This window comes from Sinohyriopsis cumingii, chromosome 6 (assembly GCF_028554795.1).
Source record: "Sinohyriopsis cumingii isolate HCF-2022 chromosome 6, ASM2855479v2, whole genome shotgun sequence".
NCBI lineage: Eukaryota > Metazoa > Mollusca > Bivalvia > Unionida > Unionidae > Sinohyriopsis > Sinohyriopsis cumingii.
Window position 1 is genome coordinate 142,111,261 of NC_142966.1, and position 24,827 is coordinate 142,136,087.

At 33.8% G+C, this 24,827-nt stretch overlaps 2 protein-coding genes across 3 annotated transcripts in view; both read left to right on the forward strand.

The window, feature by feature from the left end:
• The first annotated feature begins 2,726 nt into the window (after positions 1–2,726).
• Positions 2,727–8,934, forward strand: LOC149798155 (potassium voltage-gated channel protein Shaw-like). Its single transcript, XM_089960548.1, has 4 exons — positions 2,727–2,846; positions 5,308–5,676; positions 6,283–6,389; positions 7,051–8,934. Exons 2-4 carry the CDS (start codon positions 5,316–5,318, stop codon positions 8,050–8,052), a joined length of 1,470 nt encoding a protein of 489 aa, XP_089816674.1. The 5' UTR covers positions 2,727–2,846; positions 5,308–5,315; the 3' UTR covers positions 8,053–8,934.
• Positions 8,935–13,158: 4,224 nt separating this feature from the next.
• The window catches only part of LOC149798156 (uncharacterized), a 30,424-nt gene continuing 18,755 nt past the window's right edge, over positions 13,159–24,827 (forward strand). For both annotated transcript variants that reach the window (XR_016421978.1, XM_089963260.1), the window contains exons 1-8: positions 13,159–13,821; positions 14,006–14,262; positions 14,821–14,891; positions 18,502–18,619; positions 20,236–20,304; positions 21,218–21,306; positions 21,800–21,962; positions 24,007–24,090. Coding sequence is in view for 1 of the 2 variants with exons in the window: in XM_089963260.1 (XP_089819386.1) it covers positions 13,692–13,821; positions 14,006–14,262; positions 14,821–14,891; positions 18,502–18,619; positions 20,236–20,304; positions 21,218–21,306; positions 21,800–21,962; positions 24,007–24,090 (981 nt within the window). In the remaining variant the exon portion in view is untranslated. The remainder of the gene's footprint in view (positions 13,822–14,005; positions 14,263–14,820; positions 14,892–18,501; positions 18,620–20,235; positions 20,305–21,217; positions 21,307–21,799; positions 21,963–24,006; positions 24,091–24,827) is intronic.

Sequence of the window (24,827 nt, forward strand, 5' to 3'; positions counted from 1 at the left end):
GAATTATGTGTGATGTGTATTAACTTATTCAAAGCTATGTATATCCTGGACGTAGTTACGGAGTTAGTTTGCAAAAATTTGAAAATATGATCTAATCAACGAAAAAAGTTTACTCTCTGTTGGGGTAAGGAACTTCTTAAGAAATTTGTGAGAGTCGTCCTGAACAAACTTTGTTAGCATTTTTCAGTCAAATTACAAAATTAAAGGTTGTCACGGAAACAAATGTGCAAAAAGTATTTTGATATTTTTCTTTATCGTTTTTTTAAAAAAAAAGTGCATTACAAAAGATAGAGTGCTATACATAAATCAAAGAAGACCAAACTTCAAAAGGGTGTGAATAAAAACATAGCATCTTTTAAATCCGACATTGTAATTTGGACACAGTTGTGGTCGTTGCAGGATCACGACAAAATTATTATCTTGAAATACAGGAATTTGTGTCAACTTGTTGCACGAAGCAATTGAAATGGATAAAGATATTATATGCATGTAACACAATGGAAAATGTTTTCCAATTTTCTGGTTCGAAAAAGCCACTCCAATGTAAACTAAATTTGCATATAGACTTTTCTTGCAAATAACAGTAAAGTGACTTACGCTTTCGTAACGTAAAATGGAAACATCATCAACTTTGTTTGGAAAAATGTAACACGATTATTCCAGAACAAGTTTTTACGCTTCGTGTCTTTTCAAAAAAGAAACAATGACCAGATTTATGATGTTTAACGTGAACATTAGAACAGTTATATTTCCTGTGAACTATTTGCTTTACTAATCAAAGATGGTATCTACGGGTTCATTAGGAAAAGTTACATTAAGCCAAGCATTGTGATTTACTCGCCTCCCCAGTACACACACCCCCCAAAGAGTAGATGTGAGTTTCATGCACTACTAACAGGGCTGAATATATCAACAGTTTGTTCATCTGAAGGAATTCAAATCACGAGGAGGCTGATATTTTAAGACGCTGATTGATATGTAATAAAATATAAGATATTTATAACATAATATTATTCGATAATGAAATTAAGCCGACACAATATCAATCAATAGTGTAGTTAAATATTAAACGACGACACCTAAAATCGTCGAGTAACTTGGTTTGTATTGTATAGAAGCAGCAAGCAAGGGTTAGGCAACCACTTTCTACCGTAGAAGGGCTTTAAGAATACCAAAAATAGCATGGCTGAATGCTTAGCATCTTCTAGTAACTAAATTATAAGGAAATAAAAATTTTCTGTGTTGAGTACAGGGCATTTAATATGTAAAATCATCCTCGTCGATCTTGTTGATACGCATTTTACAAATAGATAATTAAATGAATTCAGTTACTTGATCGGTGTCAAACATGATATAAGATGCTGTGACCTTTAATTTCTCTTTGATCTCTCTAATAGGTCTAGTTTTCTTCGGATACACTTAACTCTAACTAGGAGCGTTGATCCAAACATAATCAACTGACGTCTTCGATTTTCATTTAACTGATAAAACAGGAGCATAAATCTTACAAGTAGACTATCATACGACATAGTATACATCATAAACACCAGCGATAGACGGCGAAAATATTTTTTGTCCTTGTATAAAAAGGCAGGGATTGTGTGAACCAGTCCAAAGAGACGTGTGTGCTTAAGTAAGTAATGTGGTTCAAATCATTCCATACATTTCGAGACAGACACTTCAAAACTTCTGATGTGACTGCAGGGAATATATAGATTTTAACAGCTCTTTTAAAGTGTTGTTGCATCCCATGTGGGCGGGAACATGGGGTGGGATTGTTTTGTAAAATAATTGAGAATTGATGTGTTTCCTTTCTGACCCTAGTAATAGATTGGGGTATGAATAAGACCAATATGTGGTGATCCTAGAACACACAGTTGGGTTACCTGTGCTTGTACATACCCCAGTAACATGACCCAAGGGCCGCGGATTTTAGTGATGGGTGGAGTTAATCTGGTTAGACCTGAGATGTGCGTTTTATAATTCAATAATTAATTATACCTCTAATGAAAACATACACACACACACACGCACGCACACACACATACTCCAGAGAACACAAATACTTACAAATGCAAACATTAAACTTCTTGATTGATTTAAATGCAAAGTAAATATTAAATCAAATGAATAAAAATCTGTTCTTAAACATTAAATATTATAGCAGCCAAATAAACTATCTATTATTCACCAAAAATATAACGTTTAAAAATAACATGTCATAATAATGGAAATGGTGTTACTGTGCAGTATATCAATAAATACGAGATTCAGATATGGACAAAATGGTCGTTTTAAAATTGAATCGCGAGAAATGTTTACAAGTATTTTTTAAAATGCCAGTTTTGCTTGACAAAGTTCAGCGGGTCTTCGTAGTACGCGATTCGCACCTAGGACGTGAAATTCCCTCGTTTCCTGCTTGGAACAAATTATAACTATAACCATTAACATACAATTGTTGTCATGACATATAAACTCCGCCTAATTCGTACATAGTTAGGGCCAAAACGTTTGGCCAATTTGCTCAGAAACTTTTCGATAAAGTTCACAAACTGCCCAAAAGTCTTTGTGCTACGGTACATTATAAAATCTGATTTATACATTAATGAATGTATAACACCAATCTGCATCAGAAAAATCGAATAGACAATAAAATCGCACTAGTTTCCAGTAGCATGTTTCTACGGGTAAATATTGACAGTAAGCCAGGGAAGTGAGCTGTGGACGATGTCCATTAACACATTCCACGGAAGAATTGGCCAATCAGCACTATAGGTGGAAGCCATAGGCACACATGATCAAGCATTTGCGGCAGCTCCATCCGTAGACAGCTAATAAAACTTAAGGTATGTGTCGAATGACATTTATCTACTTTAAATACCTGTAAATGTCGAATATTCTCTTCTTGTAATCCTCTTGACGTTGACATGTATGTATTCATTGTGTGTTAAGTTGTGTTCATATTCATAACTCTACTTTACATTAGAACCAATACGGGTTGAAATATTAACTCTAAACATTACTAATCCAACAGGTACATGATTGTACGTAATTTATTCCATCATCATTCTCATTCTGTGTTTTATATTATCATGACTGTATTCAGAGGGAGGTGCTTCAGATCCTACTCGCATGTTAGCTAGTGTGTTATATATCAGTAAGGGTGTTATATATCAGGAAGGGTGTTATATCAGGAAGGGTGTTATATATCAGAAAGGGTGTTATATCAGGAAGGATGTTATATATCAGGAAGGGTGTTATATATCAAGAAGGGTGTTACATACCAGGAAGCAGAATGTTAAGAAGCAAGATAGACTACTGCGCAATGGCGAAAAGCGACCCACAACTCACTACATATCAGATAGGATACATGATGCATAGGTGAATGATGAACCTTCAAATCTTCATTACACACAACATTTTTTCATAAAAACAAAATGTTATTCTAAACACTTGGTTCAACAGAAACGTGATCTTATTTGGATATAAAACCTAAACTGATCAACAATGACAATAAGGTTACTTCCCCTGTTTGACTGTTCATTGATGGTTTGGCAAACGATTGGGGTTCTTCAGGTACAAGGTTCCCTCCCCCGCCCCTTTAAAATGAGCGCCAAACAACGGAAAGTTTCTTAGATTAAGTTGTCTTTATTGTTAGATGGTTATATGCAATGAAAACACTTAAAACGAACGGGCTTTTAGGGCTGCGTCCTTGGACCTTCGTTTCAGGAGTCCGTCCCTCACCCCTTCTATACATAAACAACATAGGAAAATTTTGGATTAGTCAATGGGCTCAGATACACAAGCCATGATTCAAAATCGGCACTCGGGTTTTAACAAACGATAATGAAATAAGAAGTTTTCGAAAGCCTACATTTATGAAAACATCAGTTCCCGAGTGTCAAATATTGATTCATCTTAGCGAACAGTCTCCAGCTATTTTGAACCACCCCATTTAATGTTTCAAGATTTATTGGATTTTAGATGCAAACATAAATGAAAGAAATTATCGACCGCAAATGCCATCAAGTTAATTCAGAAAAAAATTCTATTGGAAATCTCTTCCGTGGACTCCACACATTGCGATTGTTACTGTCAGATGCTAGAAACTAATAGCCGTTAATGGCATTAAGATAATGGCATTAAGACAATGGCCTCTAGAAAGCATTTGCTTGTTGAATGGATAGGAAAATATTAATATTTTGATAACATTTGCCACAAAAAGTTTACCATTGTTCCTGATTCCAGCGTTTTTCGCGCTACATTAATGTCATAAAGGAAAGTAATTGGATAAGAGTAAAGTGGTTAGCTTGAATAATAAAAAAAGAGTCAAAAGATACTTCTCGACATGATAGTGAGTGAGAGCTTAAAAATGTGTCGTATTTAAACATAAAGCAATATTCATACCTGCTAAAACTAATTTCCTAACAATTTTGTATACCTCAGCAAAAACAAATCGAAAACCGCCATTTTGCTAAGTACTAATCTAAACATCTTACTGCTCTGCGTAAGGCGAGGAGTATATCATTTTCGAAAGGTATTTCAGCGATTTTGAGATAAATATACCCGAAATCTATATAAGAAAACACACCTGACTGACCGCAGTGACAAACTAACATACTGATGCAATACTTAGAGACTGTCACCATGTTGAATTAGGCAAGTTGGTTTTTTTATATTTCTGTCAACAGTTTTAGTCGCATACAAAGCGTGAGTCGCATGCCATTAGAGAATTAAACAGTAACATACAAGGGCGCCAGAGTTATTTTCAGAGGCAGCATTAAATTAAATCGAGAAGGGGTGGGTGGGGGGCAAGTGCTAAGCTGCATTCAGAAGTTTCAAAAGGTTGCAGGTATCATGGTTTTTTGTATACATTAATTTCATGGAGGAATTGTGTCATTAACGTCAATTAAGTACAAGGCATCATGCCTGCAAGATATACTTCTATGTTCAATAGACGTGTACAGGAAAGAGTTTGCAAAAGAATAAAGCTGTTCATCTTGTGTATGCAAATGAGTGCGATAGACGTACCTATGTCATAAAAAGGTGTTCACAGTCTCCTCCTCTCGACTGTAATAAGTAGTCCTTCTTTTTATAGCAAAATTCTATACCTGCTGAACAATAAAAAAATGTCTGCTTTAAATGAATTTCTATAGCTACTTTTCCTCTCAAACAATCATATTTTAGAAGATAAAAAGTTTCTTTCTACTAACGCTAAAAAATAATTTTCAAGCTTTTTTGAAAAGATAGAACTACTTGTCTACGTGTTATTTTCACCCATTATCTATATATACATTTTGGAAAAAGGTAACAAAATGGACACCGTGACCTTGAACGTTGGCGGAAGTGTCTTCATGATCCGGAAGTCACTTCTCCAGAAACTCCCTGGCACCCGTCTCGCAGAAATTTCTCCCAATAATGAAGAATACAACTTGGAACAAGGCTGTTACTTTTTTGACAGAAATCCTGAGATTATGAATTCCATACTAGATTTATACCGGACAGGAGGCCTTCTTCACCTGTCTAAACATCTGTGTGGAGCAACGGTTCAGGAGGAGTTAAGGTTTTGGAAAATTCCGCTAAGTACAGTGGCTGACTGTTGTTTCTCCGGCATCTCGCAGTACGAGGGAGACAAGACAATGATTGAAAGATTAAAATGCAGTATAGAGAAACAAGGTAATTCCAGATGTCATTCACGAGTTCATTCGATTATTCATATCACGTTCTCTCGTGCTAAACAATAGTTTTAATATCCATCCGCTATATTGTATGGAATTCACCAATTATTTTTGTAGCCTGGTAACCTGATGTATTTAATACCTTCGTAAAGGAGTGAAGAAAGTAGGGTACCAGACTACTAATTCTAAGATACATACTGAACGAGCTAGGTCTGCCCATTTGACCGAATACATACTATGAATTCACAAGTAATTATGGGTGCTTTGGGTGTTTTTGGTACAAGTGTCACAATTCGGAAATGTATTTATGAAAGTAAACATTCATTTTCTTGGTTCTTTACGTACTTCGTCCTTTGATATGCAATTAACTTTATTTATAAATCATGCTGGAAAGCTAGTCTTAAGTATATTAATGAGTCTTTAATTTTCATCAAAGATCAGCAACATACACATGATTCCTATATATTATGTTATGACGAGAAACAGAGAGAGCACCTTATTGATAAAAATCAATTATATTTGTTATAGATCACATGCTTTAGATATAAAAGAAGCTCACATGTATCATGAATGTATACAAAGTTGGTACCATTGTGAAATTTAGGAGGACCCATATACACTAAAGAGGAACTTTGCTCCAGCTGGTGGAATCAGTTCAAAAGCCGAATTTGGACATTTCTACACACGCCAAGCTCATCAAATGGTGCGAAGGTAAAACAATTATTAGTCGTGATCAGTTGAGTATTTTAATGCTGTTGTGTAAGTACAAAGCTAGTCTCGTGTTTCATACTTCAGAAAACTTTTAACCACTCATCCAGTTTTATACTCTATTATTTAGCAATCTACAAATGTAACTCACAAACTTTTAACTCTTAATGTATTTTTTCTTGTACATATATTTTTACTGATACATATTTGTTTTTTCTAAAACATTGTGTGTTTAAAGTTTATAGTTCTATCCTTGGCATAGGATATATTTATTATTTCTTTGCACCGCTATCAGTATTTCGAAAAACAGAAAGCCCAATGCAAGTAATATTATGAGGAACTACTTGCAAGTCTAATGAAAATGTTACAGGATGAAACTATCAATTAACAATACCAATGTATGTTCCAGAATGGAAGATTATTTTGCGTCCAGTGCTAACTTTTTCTGTAATTCTTCATTAATTAATACCTAAGAAACATCTGAGTAAAACAGCGCACTAAAACCAAGACAATCGATTTTTTTTTTCTTCAGTGTGTATTTCTACTGAAATGAACATACGTGGTTTTAACGAATAATTTGCACAAGGACTTGCAAAGAAATGGAACCCAGTCCTGTGACCAAATTGTATCTATACTATTTTACTGTTTCTCTCTCTCTTTGCAGGTATTCAGCTGCCTGTATTTAACATTTGTCATACTGACCTGTTTGACCTTTATTCTAATGACCCATCCATGGTTCAGATCGCCTTATAACCCCATCCCCATGGAGACGAATGGGACTACCATTCATATAGACTGGGTGGAATTTATGATGATTAAATTTAACAATCCTAAAGTGGCTTTAATGTTCGGCACGAAAGAACAACCCTTCATATCCTACATCAACTTTTGTGCCATGATATTCTTTGGTCTTGATCTCACGTTTCGCTGCGTTTCATGCCCGAGGAAAACTTACTTCTTTCGGGATATAGTGAATCTATTTGAAATACTGATCCTCGCCTCCACGATGATAGCATTTATATACGAATATGGAATTTTTGAAAAATATGAAGTTCCAGAGTCATGGATGTGGTTCTATGCCTGTTGCAAGGCCGTGGTTATTTTTCGTCTGTTACGCTTATTTAGGCTATCAAAGCACTTCGAGGGACTCAAGATTTTGTATCTGGCTCTAAAGGCAAGCGCCAAAGAACTTGCGCTTATGCTCGTCTCCTTCTTCATATTCACCATACTGTTTGCGGGATTAGCATACTACGCTGAGTTTTACGATCCCGATTCTTTCCAAAATGTACCAATCGCGTTGTGGTGGTCTATTGTTACCATGACAACAGTTGGATATGGGGACGTTGTCCCAACTACTTTGCCAGGTTACATAGTGGGTTCATTCTGCGCTATCAGTGGATTACTTATATTGGCTATGCCAGTCGCAATCATCGCGAATAATTTCGGCGACCACTATCACTGGAATAGAATTAGGAGAAAAAAGGGAGAGTTGATTGGTGCACAAGCAGCCGACACTCTGACCTATTTTTGCTGCACAAGAATGGCACGTGTCAGAGATTCAACTTGCGCCGTCATTACTGGGAGTTCATTTGAAAAGAAGTTGGATAATAAGCCAATTAATGTGGGTTTTTTTAGTGGAAATGTTATGCATGACAAAGATGGGTAAAATGGGAAATTCTCGCATTCAGGGCAATGTCATTTCCGCCTAGTAACCTGATGTGTGAACTTTATTCATTGAAACTTTAATGGTATGACCGTTTGTGGCTTCTCATTTGTTGTCGTATGTGGTAAGCACAAACTGATAAATATTTATCGACAGCAATTTATTTTACATCTTCTGATTGTTATCGATACATGTTTGTGAGCTGACGTTATACCGAGACCAGTGCAAACTGCAAAATCGTGACTGTCGAAACGAAATCCTGCTTTGAGCAAAAACATCCATTAGTTTTCCATCAGGTTCTTTGGATGAATCAGATCAAATTAAATCAATTTTTAGTCAGCCATATAGTAGACAACTACAATGGATCAATCGCTAAACGTAAAATATGACCCTTGTAAATATGTGTTATTTTATCGCTCAATGGTCTTACCTAAAGAACACACAAATATATGACTTAGACGAAATACGTGCTTCGAAGCTTACAATGACACAATACACGTGATAATAGTAATGTGGAAAAAGGACAAAACAATAATATATCACCCGTGAACAACACGGGAAATTAGCATTAAATGCTGCATTTATTGTACAATAACTGGATAATACCACGAACTCAAAGAAAAAATAGTGATTTTATTCCAATCTTTCATCAATAGTTCTAATATCATCATATTTGTAAGACAACGTTTGTTTGTTTACTGTTTTTGAATTTGTGTGTGTGTGTGTGTGTGTGTGTGTGTGTGTGTGTGTGTGTTTGGGTTATTGTTTTCTTCTTCTTTTTAATATTCTTGTTACCAAAAAAAATCAGGTTTTGAAGCATCTGTTATATTTTTGTTTTTATCTGAAACGCACAAATGATTATATTTATCCAATAGTATTTATAGGTTACTGCATTTGTATGGTAAAATAGGAACGAGATTTTTGGATGTAATACTGCACGACCTTGGGAGTGGAGTATATCCATCCGACAAAACGAGTTCATATTTTCCCATACAAATGCAGTAACCTTTTTATTATGTGCTCATTTTCTTCTTCTACCTAAGGCTTAATTATATAAATAAGATACACTACAAGAAACAAAGTAATTGAATGTATCCGTATTCCAAACTAAATACACAAGCGCAGATTCATCATTACACAATAACAATAGTATTAATGAGCACATAACTCTATCCAGATTAATCTGAACTTTGTCGCGCGCTAGACTTAAGTTTCGAGCGGAAAAAATGGTGTTTTTGTCAACTTAAAACTGAAATTTGGCGTCGTATTGTGAATGAATGTCCGTTGCAACAAGTTTTCCATTTGATCTGAAATGAATAGATTTTGGTATTTTTGTCGATTCTACGAAATTTCGTGATTACGGACTGGATTTATGTGTGACAGTTCCACATGAAAAACATCGGATTGAAGAAGCGCGATACAAGCGTGTTGACATCTGCAAATGTTTTTCTGTTTCTGTCATTGAATGTTTGAAATCATAATGTGGGGAAAAATATGAAGCCTTTCAATTGCAAGTATCAAAAAGACGCTCTGGAATTTAATGCTTATTTCCTTTTGAGTGCAGTGAGGAGGATGTAATTGCACGAAATTACAGTACAATTTCGAAATGTGCAAACAAGATTGAGAACCTATGACATGGATCATGTAATTCTTATTTGCATAACTAAGAAAGTACATTCTGAGGAAATTCAGGATGTAAAACTGTAGGTATATTTTTTGCCATTCTTATTACCAGCTAAAGAAGACAGTGTATGCCTTGTCACTTGTATGTTATTTGTAAGGACCTTTTCTGGCGTCTTCTGTATAGCTAACCTAAATCCGATACATTGTATTAAAAAAGTTAACGCGGAATGTGCTAAACCAGCTGGAATGTGGAAGTCCACGAAACATTTGCTTTACTACATTCAAAAATAAATTTCATCAACCAAAGCGTAAAGCACCTACTACGCGAGTGTGCATGATTTGTTTACAAATCAAAAGTGCTGGCGTCTGCGTCCATTGTTTTTTTACAGTAGAAAGTAGTTCTTTTATCCACGTCACGTGGATGCAATATGAAGGTGTGCACTATCGTAAAATAACAAACGATTTTGACACTGTAATGTTAACGGAGAAAAAAAATGAGCATATAAAAAAGTAGATTACTGCTACACTCTAAAGATAAACTACTGACCTGTTTTACCACATGTATATCAAACAGATAATACAAAGTTTACCTCAAACGCACATGCTGCTGCTGAATTTTGTTCAGACTATATATATGGGGGGGGGGGTAAATTTCTCTTTTAGGCATGTGAGCTGTGGACATGTTTAGTGTGAAACCTCTTTCGATACTTATAAATTTTCCACTGTTTTAGAGGAAGTAGTAGTAGCATGGGACAAAACTAACCATGTTCAAATTTCCTCTGTCTTGGAAACTTATTTTTATTTTGTACATTTACTGTTAACTTCCAAGAAAGCGTGATGCACGTCGGGCATGTGCGTAGAACAATAACCTTTCAATGATAGTTGATAACCGGAGTTTTCGAAGATTTGCCTAGATTTAGGAAGCAAAATCTCATATAAGTGGTTAGCATGAACGTCCGTCCTCACTTTCACATATTTATCGTTCTAATCCAATGTGGAAAAAAAGTTCTTCATATAGCCTTTATATAGATTTTAGCACTTACCGGTAAAGTACCGACTTCACCCCACCCCCAGCCCCCGACTTTCCAGTAATAGTCTTACTGCTACTCAAGCTTTATTTTGTTTAATTTCCTTGATCATATCAAGCAAATCATCGTTTTACATCACTTGAATGTTGTTTGGTCATAAGGAAGTTTAATCCTTATTCATATAGTTTCAAAGTTTCAACACCCGTTGTTAAGCAACCGAAATAAAGAAATCATCTTAGATATCAAGAAAGAAAAAATTATCTTAGATATCAAGAAATAAATTAACTTCGATATCAAGAAAGAAATTATCTTAGATATCAAAACAGAAATTATTTGAGACACAAAGAACAAAATTATCTTAGATATCAAAAATGTAATTATTTGAGATATCAAGAGAGAAATTATCTTAATAGCAAGACTGCGTGTGTATGGCAGCTGATGATGTCGATATTGTTTTATTTTCGTAATGGCCCCTCTTGTCCACTTCCAAAAAATGGGTCATAAATTAGCGTGTCAAATAAATTGTTAAAATATTTGCATTTACCTGAGTGTTTTCGGAATGGCAGTAAAGTAGAGATTATCGAGTTTTAGCTCCTAATCTCTTAGCCAATAAACCAAAAATATTCCGGTAGTCTAGGTGCAGTAAACATTTTTCAAAGTAGAGATAGCATATCTGACGTAAGTCTACTTTCGCCCGCCTTTCCAGCACTACCGGATTTTATCTGTAACATCCAAGGGCGGAACAAAATGTTCTAAAACAACAAGAATATTTACTTTCTGTCATATATCTACGCTTTGTGCTATTGTATTAAACAATGCTGGAAGAGTTGCAGATATTACGCACATACGTACAAACTAACATACATACGCATGAACGAAGAGTTTTTCCCTGTGTCCGCTTTTCCCCTCTGAAAATGTTATTACATCGAAGTGGAAACCCTGACTAAGACGGATCTTAGTTCTGTGGTCATTATTACATTGACCATAGAGCAACCGGCAGAGACAAATGAGGACTAACTGACGAGGCCCACGATCAATTAAATGAGGTTACCGTGTCTAATCTAGTGTGCTTCAAATATATTTATTGATTGAAAATGTTTTTTAGCTAACATTGAAAAGATGGAGAAAGAAATACTTCAATATTAATTGTTTCCTCCTTTTCATTCTATTGTCACTTTCCATCTTATATCATAAACCTGGCATAATAGGAACATCAGGGTGAAAACAACCTTTTTCTTGATTCCAGTGTTATATGCAAATTCTTTATCGCAAAAAAGCCGGGAAAAAAGAAAGAAATATAACGGTTATAATGGAGAGATGTTGTCTAGTGAAATTATAACCTAATATCCAATCCCCTTACCTCTGGAAAGACCACCTTTCTTCAGATTAAAATGTACGGGTCGATCCATGTATGTGTCTCATTTAAAGAAATATGTTTTGCGCCGACCGTTTCCCGCCTGTTGGTAACAAATAAAATACTTGCTTTCGACTGGTGTCCGCTACATAATTTTTGCTTCATTTTCTATCTTGCTGATCAATTACTAACAGAAGAAGAAAAAAAAACTGAAAATGTTTGACTCAAGTTCTATTATTTATCAAAAATATTCAAATTAATGGAATTAAGCAACGTTTCAATATACAGCAATATCCACCAGATAGAAAGAAAATATTGCAATCATATAAATAAATATTTATTTGCTTTTAGGCTACTGCAATTCATTATAAACGGATACATACACGTGTGTATTTATTCAATAGGTGGATAGGTCTGTGTGACTGAACAGATTAATGTGTTAATGTTATTGCTCATAGCAACATTTCTGCGCAAAACTTTCCCATTATCTGATTTCATCAGCTCAGTTCGATTTATACAAAAATGAAAAGTCATTTTATACCTGGACAATTTGTAACACCCTTTGTGATATTCTCCCTGTGTGATTGAGACTATAATAATGAGGACAAGCAGTAATAATAAGACTATATATGGCATGAAAAATATATCATAGCCGAAGAACTTAAAGGATGAAAAACGTAAATCGCGCACAGTATGCAAAAGTTATTCACCTTCATAATGTCTTTGTTGGTTTATTTGTTGCCGAACCGCTCCTGAAAAGAACAATGGTAATCCTGGGATGAGACTGATGTACGATACGTACAATCAGGGTCCATACTCACTGCGTTTTGAAAGTAGCTTATCGATGAGTACATACGGTTGATTTTCATAGCAGTCAGGACTTTTGCGTATAGATGTGATAGCGAACTGCTACCTGTCAATTACAAAGAATTACGATATGAAACACAAAAGATTCGATAATCACTACAGGTAACTATGAAATTTCTCCTGAGCAAATGTTTAATGATTTCAATTCAAAAGTAAACAGTGTGACATATTAATACAAATTTCTATTCTAGATAATGTGCTTGAAGCTTGAATACCCCTGTAAGATTGACCGCCAGATGGGCAACAGCTTTAATTCAAAAAGCTGATATAAGACATCCGATACGTTAGTAAAATAAAATAAAATTCATGACTGGAACGATTGAAAGGAAAGAATACATTTAGTTGATTGTTGACTAAGTAGATCCCAGCGAATACGTGCTCGTGAATGTCAAGTAAAATACCTCTGAGACAGTAGAGGTGAAGACATGAACATAAATAATTACAGTGAATTCCTTTTGATCGAAAAGTGTCAAAAGATCTTATCAAGGGATATTGCACGAAAATAATGTATTATGCAGTGCCTTGTGTAAATGTGATACGTACGTCTTATTTAGAATGTCTAATGCAACATATAGACAGTGCTTTGTGTAAATGTCATACGTACGTATTATTTAGAATGGCTAATGCAACATATAGACAGTGCTTTGTGTAAATGGCATAGGCCTACGTACGTCTTATTTAGAATAGTTGATAAAATGTTTCACAATACTCAGGCTTAATTTAGTGAGTGTGAAAACTAGTTTTTCTAAGGATTTCATGTAGAAACAGAAATGAACTTACTACCAGAAATACATGTATCCAGTGTTGGAAGGGATGCTTTGCAGCTTCCACACCTTCCAGATCCAGGCAAAACGGACGATGACTTTTCCTCGGACCGATTAGGATTTACTATAAGGCTGGGTAAATATTTTATTTATTCATATATCGCTTATTCATTTCCTAACTTTGTTACATATGCATATATATATATATATATATATATATATATATATATATATATATATATATATATATATATATATATATATATATATATATATATATATATATATATATATAAAACCAAGATAACTATTTGTTCAAGGAAAATCGCTTGCAAGAGGTACAGAGTTAGATGAAAAAGTGAGCATACATAAAGAACTATCGAGAAAATTTTCGACGCCCAGCGAGACCAAAGATGAGAACCAGGAAAATGGGCTGACCACAAGTTCGCGTGATGCCACAGGGGATATGTTCAAGTATCATCCCCGAGAAACCTCGAAGGGGAATAGAAAGAAGAAGGACCTGCGTAGAGGAAGCACAGTCACGAACCTTCCTCGGAGCTATATCACGGAAGAATCGGTACCTTAACCATATTAATCGATTGTGGGTGTGGGTGTGGGTGACTTACATTGTTTTCAACTTCGCTGTACTTCAACAATCGGCAGAATTCTGTGACAGGAAAAGCAATTTTAAATCATTTTTAAACGATATCGAAATAAGTTAAGTCCAATTGATCATGGTTATTCTAAATCGTATTTTAACGACTGCTAAAGTTAAGGAAAGCAGTGACATTAGTTTCAAATAATTCATGTAAAGTCAGTACAATTGCAGTCTGGATCCATTCCTTCATTTTAGATTTGCCACTTCGTTATAGGCTTTGTCTTTTCTAAATTCACCTGTTGTTTTTTTAGGGATAGTGGAGCGTTTTCAGATGAAAGCAAATATTGCAGAATCATAACAGCTGTGGAATGATGATGATAATACTAATAATGACAATGATCATTACGGTTGTAGAGGTGTGGTTGTGATGCTTATATATATAATCAACAGTAATTCGAAGTGGCTATAAGTTTCATAGCTATTCTCAATATCACGATTATTATTATTATTATTATTATTATTATTATTGCCGAAAAGCCCCGGATGAAATTTCAAAGGGTTGCCAAGACAGTGCGGTTAATATCCGGTGTTTGTTTAGCATTAAAACGGTAAGCACACATAGTCTCTATTAGTAGTCGTACATCTTTTTATGTTGACTGACCTCCTTTCTTCAATGTTTATATTATTTTAACTTTTTATGTAGATTTGTTCGACAAGAGATCATGATCGATACAGTCCGTTCTTCTGAATGAGTGAAGTAGTATGTGTGGTAGAAACAGCAGCATGCAATATGATCATACTTTCCCGTCTCGGGCCTCTAAATCAACTTGTCATGTACATCGGAAGTGTATGCAGGACATTATGCAATCTGTCGCTGCAAGAATACATGTTTTACGATACTGCCACTCACGGCTGGATTAAGGCTTTCTGGTGCCCGGGGTATTTAAAATAAGGAGTCTACAAATACATCCTGAATGAAATCCTTAATTTGTCTTTTATTTGTTGCTTGTATAAGTATTACAGCGGTATTAGGCTAAGTAATAGACGGTTTAGAACTGTATATGTTTTTACTTAAAAATATGTTCATTTATCCACGGCAACCAGGAAACCGGGGTGGGGTGGTTTGGCAAAATGATTAAGGTAATCCGATGCGCATACCTCCCTGTGTCCCCGTTAACCCTTTTTCTGCTGCCACTCGTAAAACCAAAGAGAAAAATCGTTTCCTTTAAGAGTAGTCTAACGTTATTAAAAGACAACACACACACACACACATGTGTGTATATATATATATATATATATATATATATATATATATATATATATATATATATATATATATATATATATTTGTATTGCGATTCATCTTTGTCCATAACTGAGGATAGGAGATGGGCCTATCCGACTAATGTTTTGTTTCTTTTGTAAACAACATATTACAAGCTAATATCTGTCTATGGTTGTAGATTATATATTAACATAATTATGACTTGAAGGTAAACTTGTTTACTTGGATCCACACATTGGTATTCCACTGCGAAACTGGTCTACCAAATGTTTTGCGACTTTTGGCTAAATATTTAGTACGAGACCTGACCTTGCTTACAATTTAGAATGTTCTTGAAATTAATTTGATGGAAAGAAAATGAACCTTCATACTGGTTTTGTCATTGCGACTTAGTCTTTTTAATAGCAAAGAGAAGTAAAATGAATTGTTTGTATTCCTATCTTAGCATTAGTCATTCAATGAATCAATTTTGTGGTGTTTAGTTAATATTTGAGAGGATTGGTTTATTGTGAAGTCATTATTATGAAACATTTTGGATGATATCAGTGTGATACATTAAGACTTTTAGGACAACAGCACTATTCCATGCTATTGGTACATCAGCACTTTCTATATTGGAATTAATTCGGGATACCACTGAATTCATTCGGAATACTCTAACTTTTGGAATTGTAATAGACCTTTTAGGAATATTTGTGATTAAATTCACATTACATTTTTTCCCATTTGTATCCTAGGGAAATAAAATATTTTGTGGAATTGTACAAAACTTGTTAGTTTTCTTTTTACTGTTTCTTAGTTTAAGATTATAGAGACGTAATAGAAAGTTTGGGTATCGTCCGCGGTACGAATTTCCTTCAAAAAGTTCAGAAAGCTTTACTTTTGTTTTTAATTTAAATTCACTTAGTTTCGGAATTTATTTAGTCCCTGGTATTTTGATTTCTCATATATGTGAAATCTTTAGTGAAATCAACAAGTTTTCATAATGGAATCTAAATTAGAGAACTTATTTTAAATCCTTGCCAGGAATGATTAGAGTCCTTGTAAAAGGACGAACTGCTTCATATTGCCAGACAATATGCTCATTCTGAAGCGAAAGCTTCTTTAACTAAGCAAAAATTAGCAAATGTTTTGGTCCAATATTTGGTGGAGAAGACTTTTTGGGGATAAAGGTGTTTTTAGTTTGATTAATAAGTCTGTATCTGACTCTACAATGAAATGAAAAGAATTGATATTAAAAAAACAAGATGGAAATATTGTTAAGAAACCTTCAGCTTCAGAAAGATATAATGGAAATCCAATATCAGAAAGAGGAAAGAGAAATACAATTCCAGAAAGAGAAAACTGAGTGGGGCAGAGAAAGAGAAGAGAGAAAAATATAATTGCAAGGAGAAAAAAAAAGAGAGGGGAGTACAAATGCAGAGAGAAGTAAGAGAAATGCAATCAGATTAGACAGAATTAGAACAGTCAAGCGGAAAGTATCCTCCTTTACACACAAGTTCATGTTTTAATGTTACCAAAAGTATTCGATTAGTACCCGTTTTAAAGAAAAGTAGATCGATAGTTTCCTCATTTTAAGAAAATTGATGAAAACTTAAAATTCCCAAGACAGCATTCGACTTTGTTATAACAAAGTGCTAATTATGATGTGGTTAAAGAATGTATCTTGAAGGGTTATGAGCTCATACCTGAGCCATATCGACAAAGGTTTAGGAACTGTAAAAAAAACCAAAAAAGACAACAATAGACAGACCCATGTCGAATTTGCGATGGAAAAAGAATAATTGTTTAATAGGTGGTGCTCAGACAAAGGCTTAAACAAGATTACGATAACCTCAGGCAGTTCATATCAGTTGAAAAAGTCAATAATCGCGACCATATTGATGTCAGGACCTACCTTAATAAACAAAAGGTCGGAACATCAGAAAATTCAGATCGTACAGCTGCCGATTATTCCCTGACTCGCATAGTTTCATTTGTCGGTATATCTTCCTCTCAGCGGTGTTTTTGAGCTTTAAAAAGGACATCTTCATCTCATACGGGCTCTTCTAAATCTCAGTCTGGCACAACTTTTAGGAATCAAACTTCTGATAAAACTGGTCAGAAATCCTTATGTCTGCTAAAGTGCACTTATTACAAGAAGAAAGGGGATGTTATTTCTGATTGCTACAGATTGAAAATTAAGCACCAGAATAAATACAGAGATATTCCAAATACTCTTATGGTCACGGTCATGTAATGAAATCGATACATGTAATGGGTCAAACTAACCCCAGTCCAAATATATTATGGAGAATTATTAACTATTCTTGTGTACATATGTTATTAACAATAATCCCAAAACTGTCCGAAATTATTATCGAGCACTTTGTAATTACAGTGAATAATTATATAAAAAAAATCTTCTCGAATCAAAACTGAACACAGCTAAAATAATTGATTCCATTAGTCAAATTTTAAAGTAGGAAAAAAGAATTTCTATTTACTTCTCCCTCATATAAAACTTTAAGACACAATATGAGGATGATGAGGTTCATCTTGACTGTAACCATAATTCGTTACCAGAATTTTCTAAGGTCAGAATAAAACCTGTATCTCGATTTCAAAACAGATAAACATGTTTACCCAATAATAATAGTAATAGTCGTAATATACAATCTACAATCATAGACTAAAGTTAGCCACATAATATGTTGTATATAATTAAAAGTCATTATTCAGATAGACCTAAACTCCTAATATTTGTTATGGACAAAGGTCAATTACACAATTCTAATTTTATATTCATGACATATATTCATATACTAAGCCAACACACAATACAAATTAAATATATACATAACAGTATATGTAGAGAAAACTCGGATAAAGAAAGACAAATTCGAGACAATCAATATAATGTCATTGTGACCTGTAATTTTAAATTAATGCAGATATGTGAGGAAGAATGAAACGAAAACCTGGTCCTTCATGGAGATGTATCTACACGTAAAAGCGGATCTTCACGAGCAGCTAGCCTTCAACCCCCATAATTTTGGCAGAATAGAACCGGTAAAACATCCAAGAAACACTTTCAAATACATTATATCAGTGTTATAGTCAATAAAACTCTTCATTCAGCCTCTGTTAAAATAGTAAATTAAAAGAACATTACAATCATTAGATAGAAGCTTTAAAAGTAGCTGCTACATTGTATCAAAAAAAGCTGTTTTTAAGATTTCTATTTAAAATAGCTGTAGTTCTTCGTGATGAAAATTACGATAAATTTTGAAGCAGTAGTGTGATAAATTATATAGGTTATAACATCTAATAATGAAACAGTATCTGAATAATTTATTTTGGAGAAAGTCTGACAAGGAGATATTACCTTCATGGCCATTACATAAGTTATAGGATCCGAGCCATGCGTCAGCTGGTTCAAATTAAGAACACAGAAAATAGTTTATTTGATCTTTGAAATGTGTTCCTATAAAGAACAGTGCATCAGTCTATATGCGAGTATTTGATGTTCATTGAGAGTAAGCAGTTTGCTTTTCTGAAGACTTCTTACATCATATCAAAAATACGTATTTCTTCAAGGTGCTACTGTGTTTGAAATCTATATAAATGTTGAACTAATCTAGTCGTAGTTTGGGTACACCTGCTAAATAAACAAATACACACAATTACACAGAATTATTGTTTTTAACTATTTAATTAAACTACGTTGATTGAGAAAAAGCAGATTCAACAAGGAACGTGGATAAAAACCAGTCTGATCAAAATTGATCTCTTTTTATGATAAATAGATCTGACATTCATCGATAAAATGTCATGTTTAGCGGACTCTTACAATTTCCGGTCCGCTTTTTTTGGGTAACTTATCAGATAGAACGTTGCAGTTTATGTTGTGGAGAATTTTCGTAAGAAACTATATGTTCAAAATTAAGTTTTTCCATTTCCATAAATATAAAAATGTAACTTGATTGGTAAATCGTAAGGTCAACACGACATGACTACGGGTCGATGTCCATCTGATCTCCGTTTTGTTAGAATTGGACAAAACGATTTCTTAAGCTAGTAATTGTATCATACTTGGAAAGACGGTATGGCCATGGTCTAAAAATAATTGTATCAGTCTTTTCTCTAATGCACGTTTCGTCTGTAATTATTTGATATATACATTTCTGATACAAATAAGCAATATCTCTAATTATTTGATAGATACATTTCTGATACAAATTGCTTGTCTGTAATTATTTGATGTATTAAATTTCTGATACAAATAAGCAATGTCTGTAACCATTTGATGGACACATGTCTGTTAAAAATTTCTTGTCTGTAATTATTTGATAGATATATTTCTGATATAAATAAGCAATATCTGTAATCATTTAACGGATACTTTTCTGATAAAAATTTCTTGTCTGTAATTATTTGATAGATACATTTCTGATACAAAATTCTTGTCTGTAATTATTTGATAGATTACATTTCTGATACAAATAAGCAATATCTGGAATTATTTGAAAGACACATTTCTGATACAAATAAGCAATGTCTGTAATCATTTGATAGATACATTTCTTTTACAAATTTCTTGTCTTAATTATTTGAGAGATACATTTCTGATACAAATAAGCAATGTCGTTACCATGATTTATATATGCATTATTTTTATTATAAAGGAAATGGTGAGGCTGCGAAAATTACTTGCCATCCCCAAAGGACAACGAACAGTGGATCACATTCGAGTGGTCTCTCTCTCTCTCTCTCTCTCTCTCTCTCACCGAAAAACAGATAGACAGACAGATCGTACTGTTTTTTCTCTCTGTCAATATCAATTACTTTAATTGGAATATATGAAGAGAAAAGAACATTGTGACATATTTGTATATTTTTTGTGTATTATAATATATAATATATACCATTCGAGGATCTTATGAATTTAATTCGACAACTACGTTTTATCTTTCAAATAAACCACAACAAAATAAAATTAAAAAAGAAAACAGCAAAAACATCTAAATATACTTCTATAGTATCACGCTGAACAGTCGAACGTGAGTGTTTAACTTAAAGGTCCAACTTGAAGATGTAACTTGATCAAACGTGATGGTTTAACTTAATGGTCAAACTTGAAGATGTAACTTGATCAAACGTGAGTGTTTAACTTAAAGGTCAAACTTAAAGATGTAACTTGATCAAACGTGATGGTTTAACTTAATGGTCAAACTTGAAGATGTAACTTGATCAAACGTGATGGTTTAACTTAATGGTCAAACTTGAAGATGTAACTTGATCAAACGTGAATTTTTAACTTAAAGGTCCAACTTCACGGTTAAAATTCAATGTGAGTGATGAACTGATAACTAGGAACAAGCATGATATGTTAAGTGCAATACAGTTTTTAAGTGTGAATTGTTGTCAAACATGTATATGCAACCATAACCTGCGTACTTCTAAATATGAAAATCACCAGAGCTTTCAGAAATACACTTCTTACGCGATGAAAGTTTGGTCGTTGTGAAATATGACCTAAATAATAAATGAATTTAGTGTTTCTTTTTGGGTCAGTACATAAACAAACCAATCATATTTCAAACATTTTAAACAGTGTACGGTTCTAGTTTCAAAACACTTAATATTTAATCTACCGAAATGTTGCAGATTTTAGCCCTACTACGCGGAAATGCATCATTTCAAGATTATCCTGGCAACGTGCAGATACAGCTTGCCAAGTGCATGGAGTATGAAAGGTAAAATAGATGGATGCCCTTGACTTATTTGTGAAAGGCTCTGTTTACATGATAGAAAATAAGTTTTATTCGTACCACCCTTTTAAAGCAACATCATATATAAACTTTCAATGGTGTTATCGAAAAAATGTATAGTGATGTAAAAACAGATTTAAATTTTCATAAGTATTATATTTTGCTCTAGGAGCAAACTACTTCTGCTAATTTAATTATTATTATCGTTGAAAGCATTAATTAATCTAATATAATTTGTAGTTCAACGAATTACATTATTAGAGTCTCAGTATGGATAAAAGTGATATCATGTGGAAAAGTCATTATTTCTACAACGAAATATTGCGGAAATACAATCTTAATTTTGCTGTGTCAGGTATCTTTATGTGCCATCTGATGCTATACCATATATTTAAGAAAATATCGTGATTTATTGTCGAAGAGATTCCGTGTCGCTTTAGCAAGGTTATTTTATTTTTAGATTATATGTCGCTTTCAGTTACGAGGCACGGCGTATGATTCTGAAGCAGGGACACCGACCGGAAGCATTCTACATCATTTTGTCAGGAAGTGTTTTGGCCAACATACAGGATACCAGTCCAACCACAGGCAAAACGTTCGTGCGCACGGTCCACGAGATGTCTGCAGGCGATACTTTCGGGGTACTACCATTGTCAGTTAATGTTTAAATTGTACACATTATTCAATGGGACAATTTAATAAAAAATATTTGCAAATATGAGGCATTTAATTTAAGTTTTTATTATTACTATCGATTTCAAAGCATGCATTAAATTCGGAGTATACCAAGTTTCATAGGAGGACAGTTTTCAAAGCAAAGGTCTAACGCAAAAAGAAAACAGTATGTTTATGGAATAACGTCCACTGTGATATCAAAATGCGTTTTGATCTCGTAAAGTATACTGTTTCATAGACGTACGAATCATTTCAATGATTTTAATTATTATTATTAAATCCGTAGTGTATCGCGCCTCAGAGAGATCACAATTTTCAAAACTAACGACAGTTCGATACGTCTATGTAGTAACATACCCTGTGATGTCAAAACGAGAACTAGTATTCACCGGTTTGCTGCTGGTTAGAGTGACATATAATAATATCAAGAGCTAACGCAACTTTTTCTTTTCTTCTCCTAGTTTTCGTTCTTTGGTTCGTTTTATTTGCACCTGTTCTTGTAACTCCATCTTGTTCAAAATATTTTCTGCAAATCTCCTTTAACTCTCAGGTCCCTCACAGATTGCGAGGAGTTCCTAACAGAATCAGGACCAAGATAATTGGTCTCGCCAAGTAACGCAAGCTGGATGTTACTTTTTGATCACGATATGAACACGCTTCTCGTTAAAACATCAAAATTAACAATCTAGATTAGAAGAACCTGGTCCAATATGTTGTTAGACATTTTATCCGAATTATGCAAATGCATAAGCAATTTTGGTTTTGACGATACGGAACTTTTAAAAGTTCCAGGAAATCTGAAAATTAAAGGAAATTCTCTAGAAATCAAATTGGGAAATCTTAGTCACTTTTGTTATGTATATGTGTGTTTTGGTTCAATTGTGTTTGTAAAATATTAAGCAAGACTGTTAGCTTCCAAGAGATTGAAGAAAAAGATCAAACACTGTTATCAGCAGTTGCTAAAATATATGGCGTCATCAAATTAGGTTATAATTCCTGTTTTACATGAAGAAATTTATAATTCCTTTATAAAAAATTATTTCATGGAACAAATGTCATATAATAAATTTGTCCAATCCTGTTTTGTACAGTAATATATATTAGGTAAATATGTAAATATCGAACTTCGAATACTTTCATGCGTGAACAACGAACTTCATGTTTCAAAGACATTCAATAGTAAACTGTTATTTGTGTTCAGACTGAGTTGCTATGCACACTATATTTATGTAAAATTGCTATAACCAGGCTATTGTATGTGCAATTACTACAACCACACTATTTTTATATATAGTTGCTATAACCACGCTATATTTGTGAACAATTACTATAACCACGTTATATTCATATACAATTGCTATAATCAAGCTATATTTATGTACAGTTGCTACAACCACAATATATTTTTGTACAATAGATATAACCACGCTACATTTATGTACAATTGTTATAATCACGCTCTAGTTATGTACAGTTGCTACAACCACGCCTTATTTATGTACAGTTGCTACAACCAAGCTATATGTATGCACAATTGCTATAACCGCGCTATATTTACGCACAATTGCTATAAGCACGCTAAATTTATGCACAAATGCTAAAATAACGCTATATTTATGTACAATAGCTATAACCACGCTAAATTTATGAACAAATGCTAAAATCACGCTATATTTATGTACAGTTACTACAACCACGCTATATTTATGTACAATTGCTACGACCACGCTAAATTTATGTACAATTGCTATAAGCACGCTACGTGTATGTACAGTTGATATAATCACGCTATATTTATGTACAGTTGCTACAACCATGCATTATTTATGTACAATTGCTGTAAACACGCTATATGTATGTATAGTTGCTACAACCACATTTTATTTATATGCAATAGCTACACTCACGCTATATTTATGCACAGTTGATATAACCACGCTATATCTTTGTATGTACAGTTGCTATAACCACGCTATATTTATGTACAATTGCTGCAACCAACTCTTGCAGGAGATAGCTCTGATTGAGGACTGCATGAGAACAGCCAGTATCATCTGCAAAACCAACGTGGAGCTCCTCGTCATTATGAAGGATGTGAGCATCCATCCATCTATCTATATATCTATGTATTTATCTATCTATCTATCTATCTATCTATCTATCTATCTATCTATCTATCTATCTATCTATCTATCTGTCTGTCTGTCTATCTATCTATCTATCTATCTCTATCTATCTATCTATCAATATATCAATCTCTCTATCTATCGGTCTATATATATATATCAATCTATCAATCAATATATATATCTATCTAGCTACATATTGCACACGCGCATAATTGATTAGAATGTGTATTGTAATTTATATAATTTATATAGGGGTATGTGCTCTCTCTATTCTCGTCTCCTTTGTTAGATTTGTTAGATTTTAGTCGTTATTTGTTTGATTGGAGAATCAATTTTAGGAAGATAATTCTAAGAGCGACCAATTAGATAATTACTAGGTGAATACGCCATAATGAACCGTATTCACGAGACTTATTTGTAAAGTGGCCCCAGTTATTATTTTTCAATATAAGGATTTTTTAGGATCTGTTGCTTATACTTGCTAACTGATAAATCATACCAATATTAAGTAAGAACAACCATACAAGTATGCAATCAGAGTATGGCGAATGTGTCTTGGTTTTATTAGAAGGAAATTCCACGTGACATTATCGTATTTAAGAACATTTAATTGATAATGACTGTTGTCCAGAGGTCTTTGGATATAGGAGAAAAAACGACCTCGAACCAAACGATGTTCAACTGTTTTTTGTTTTTTTTTCT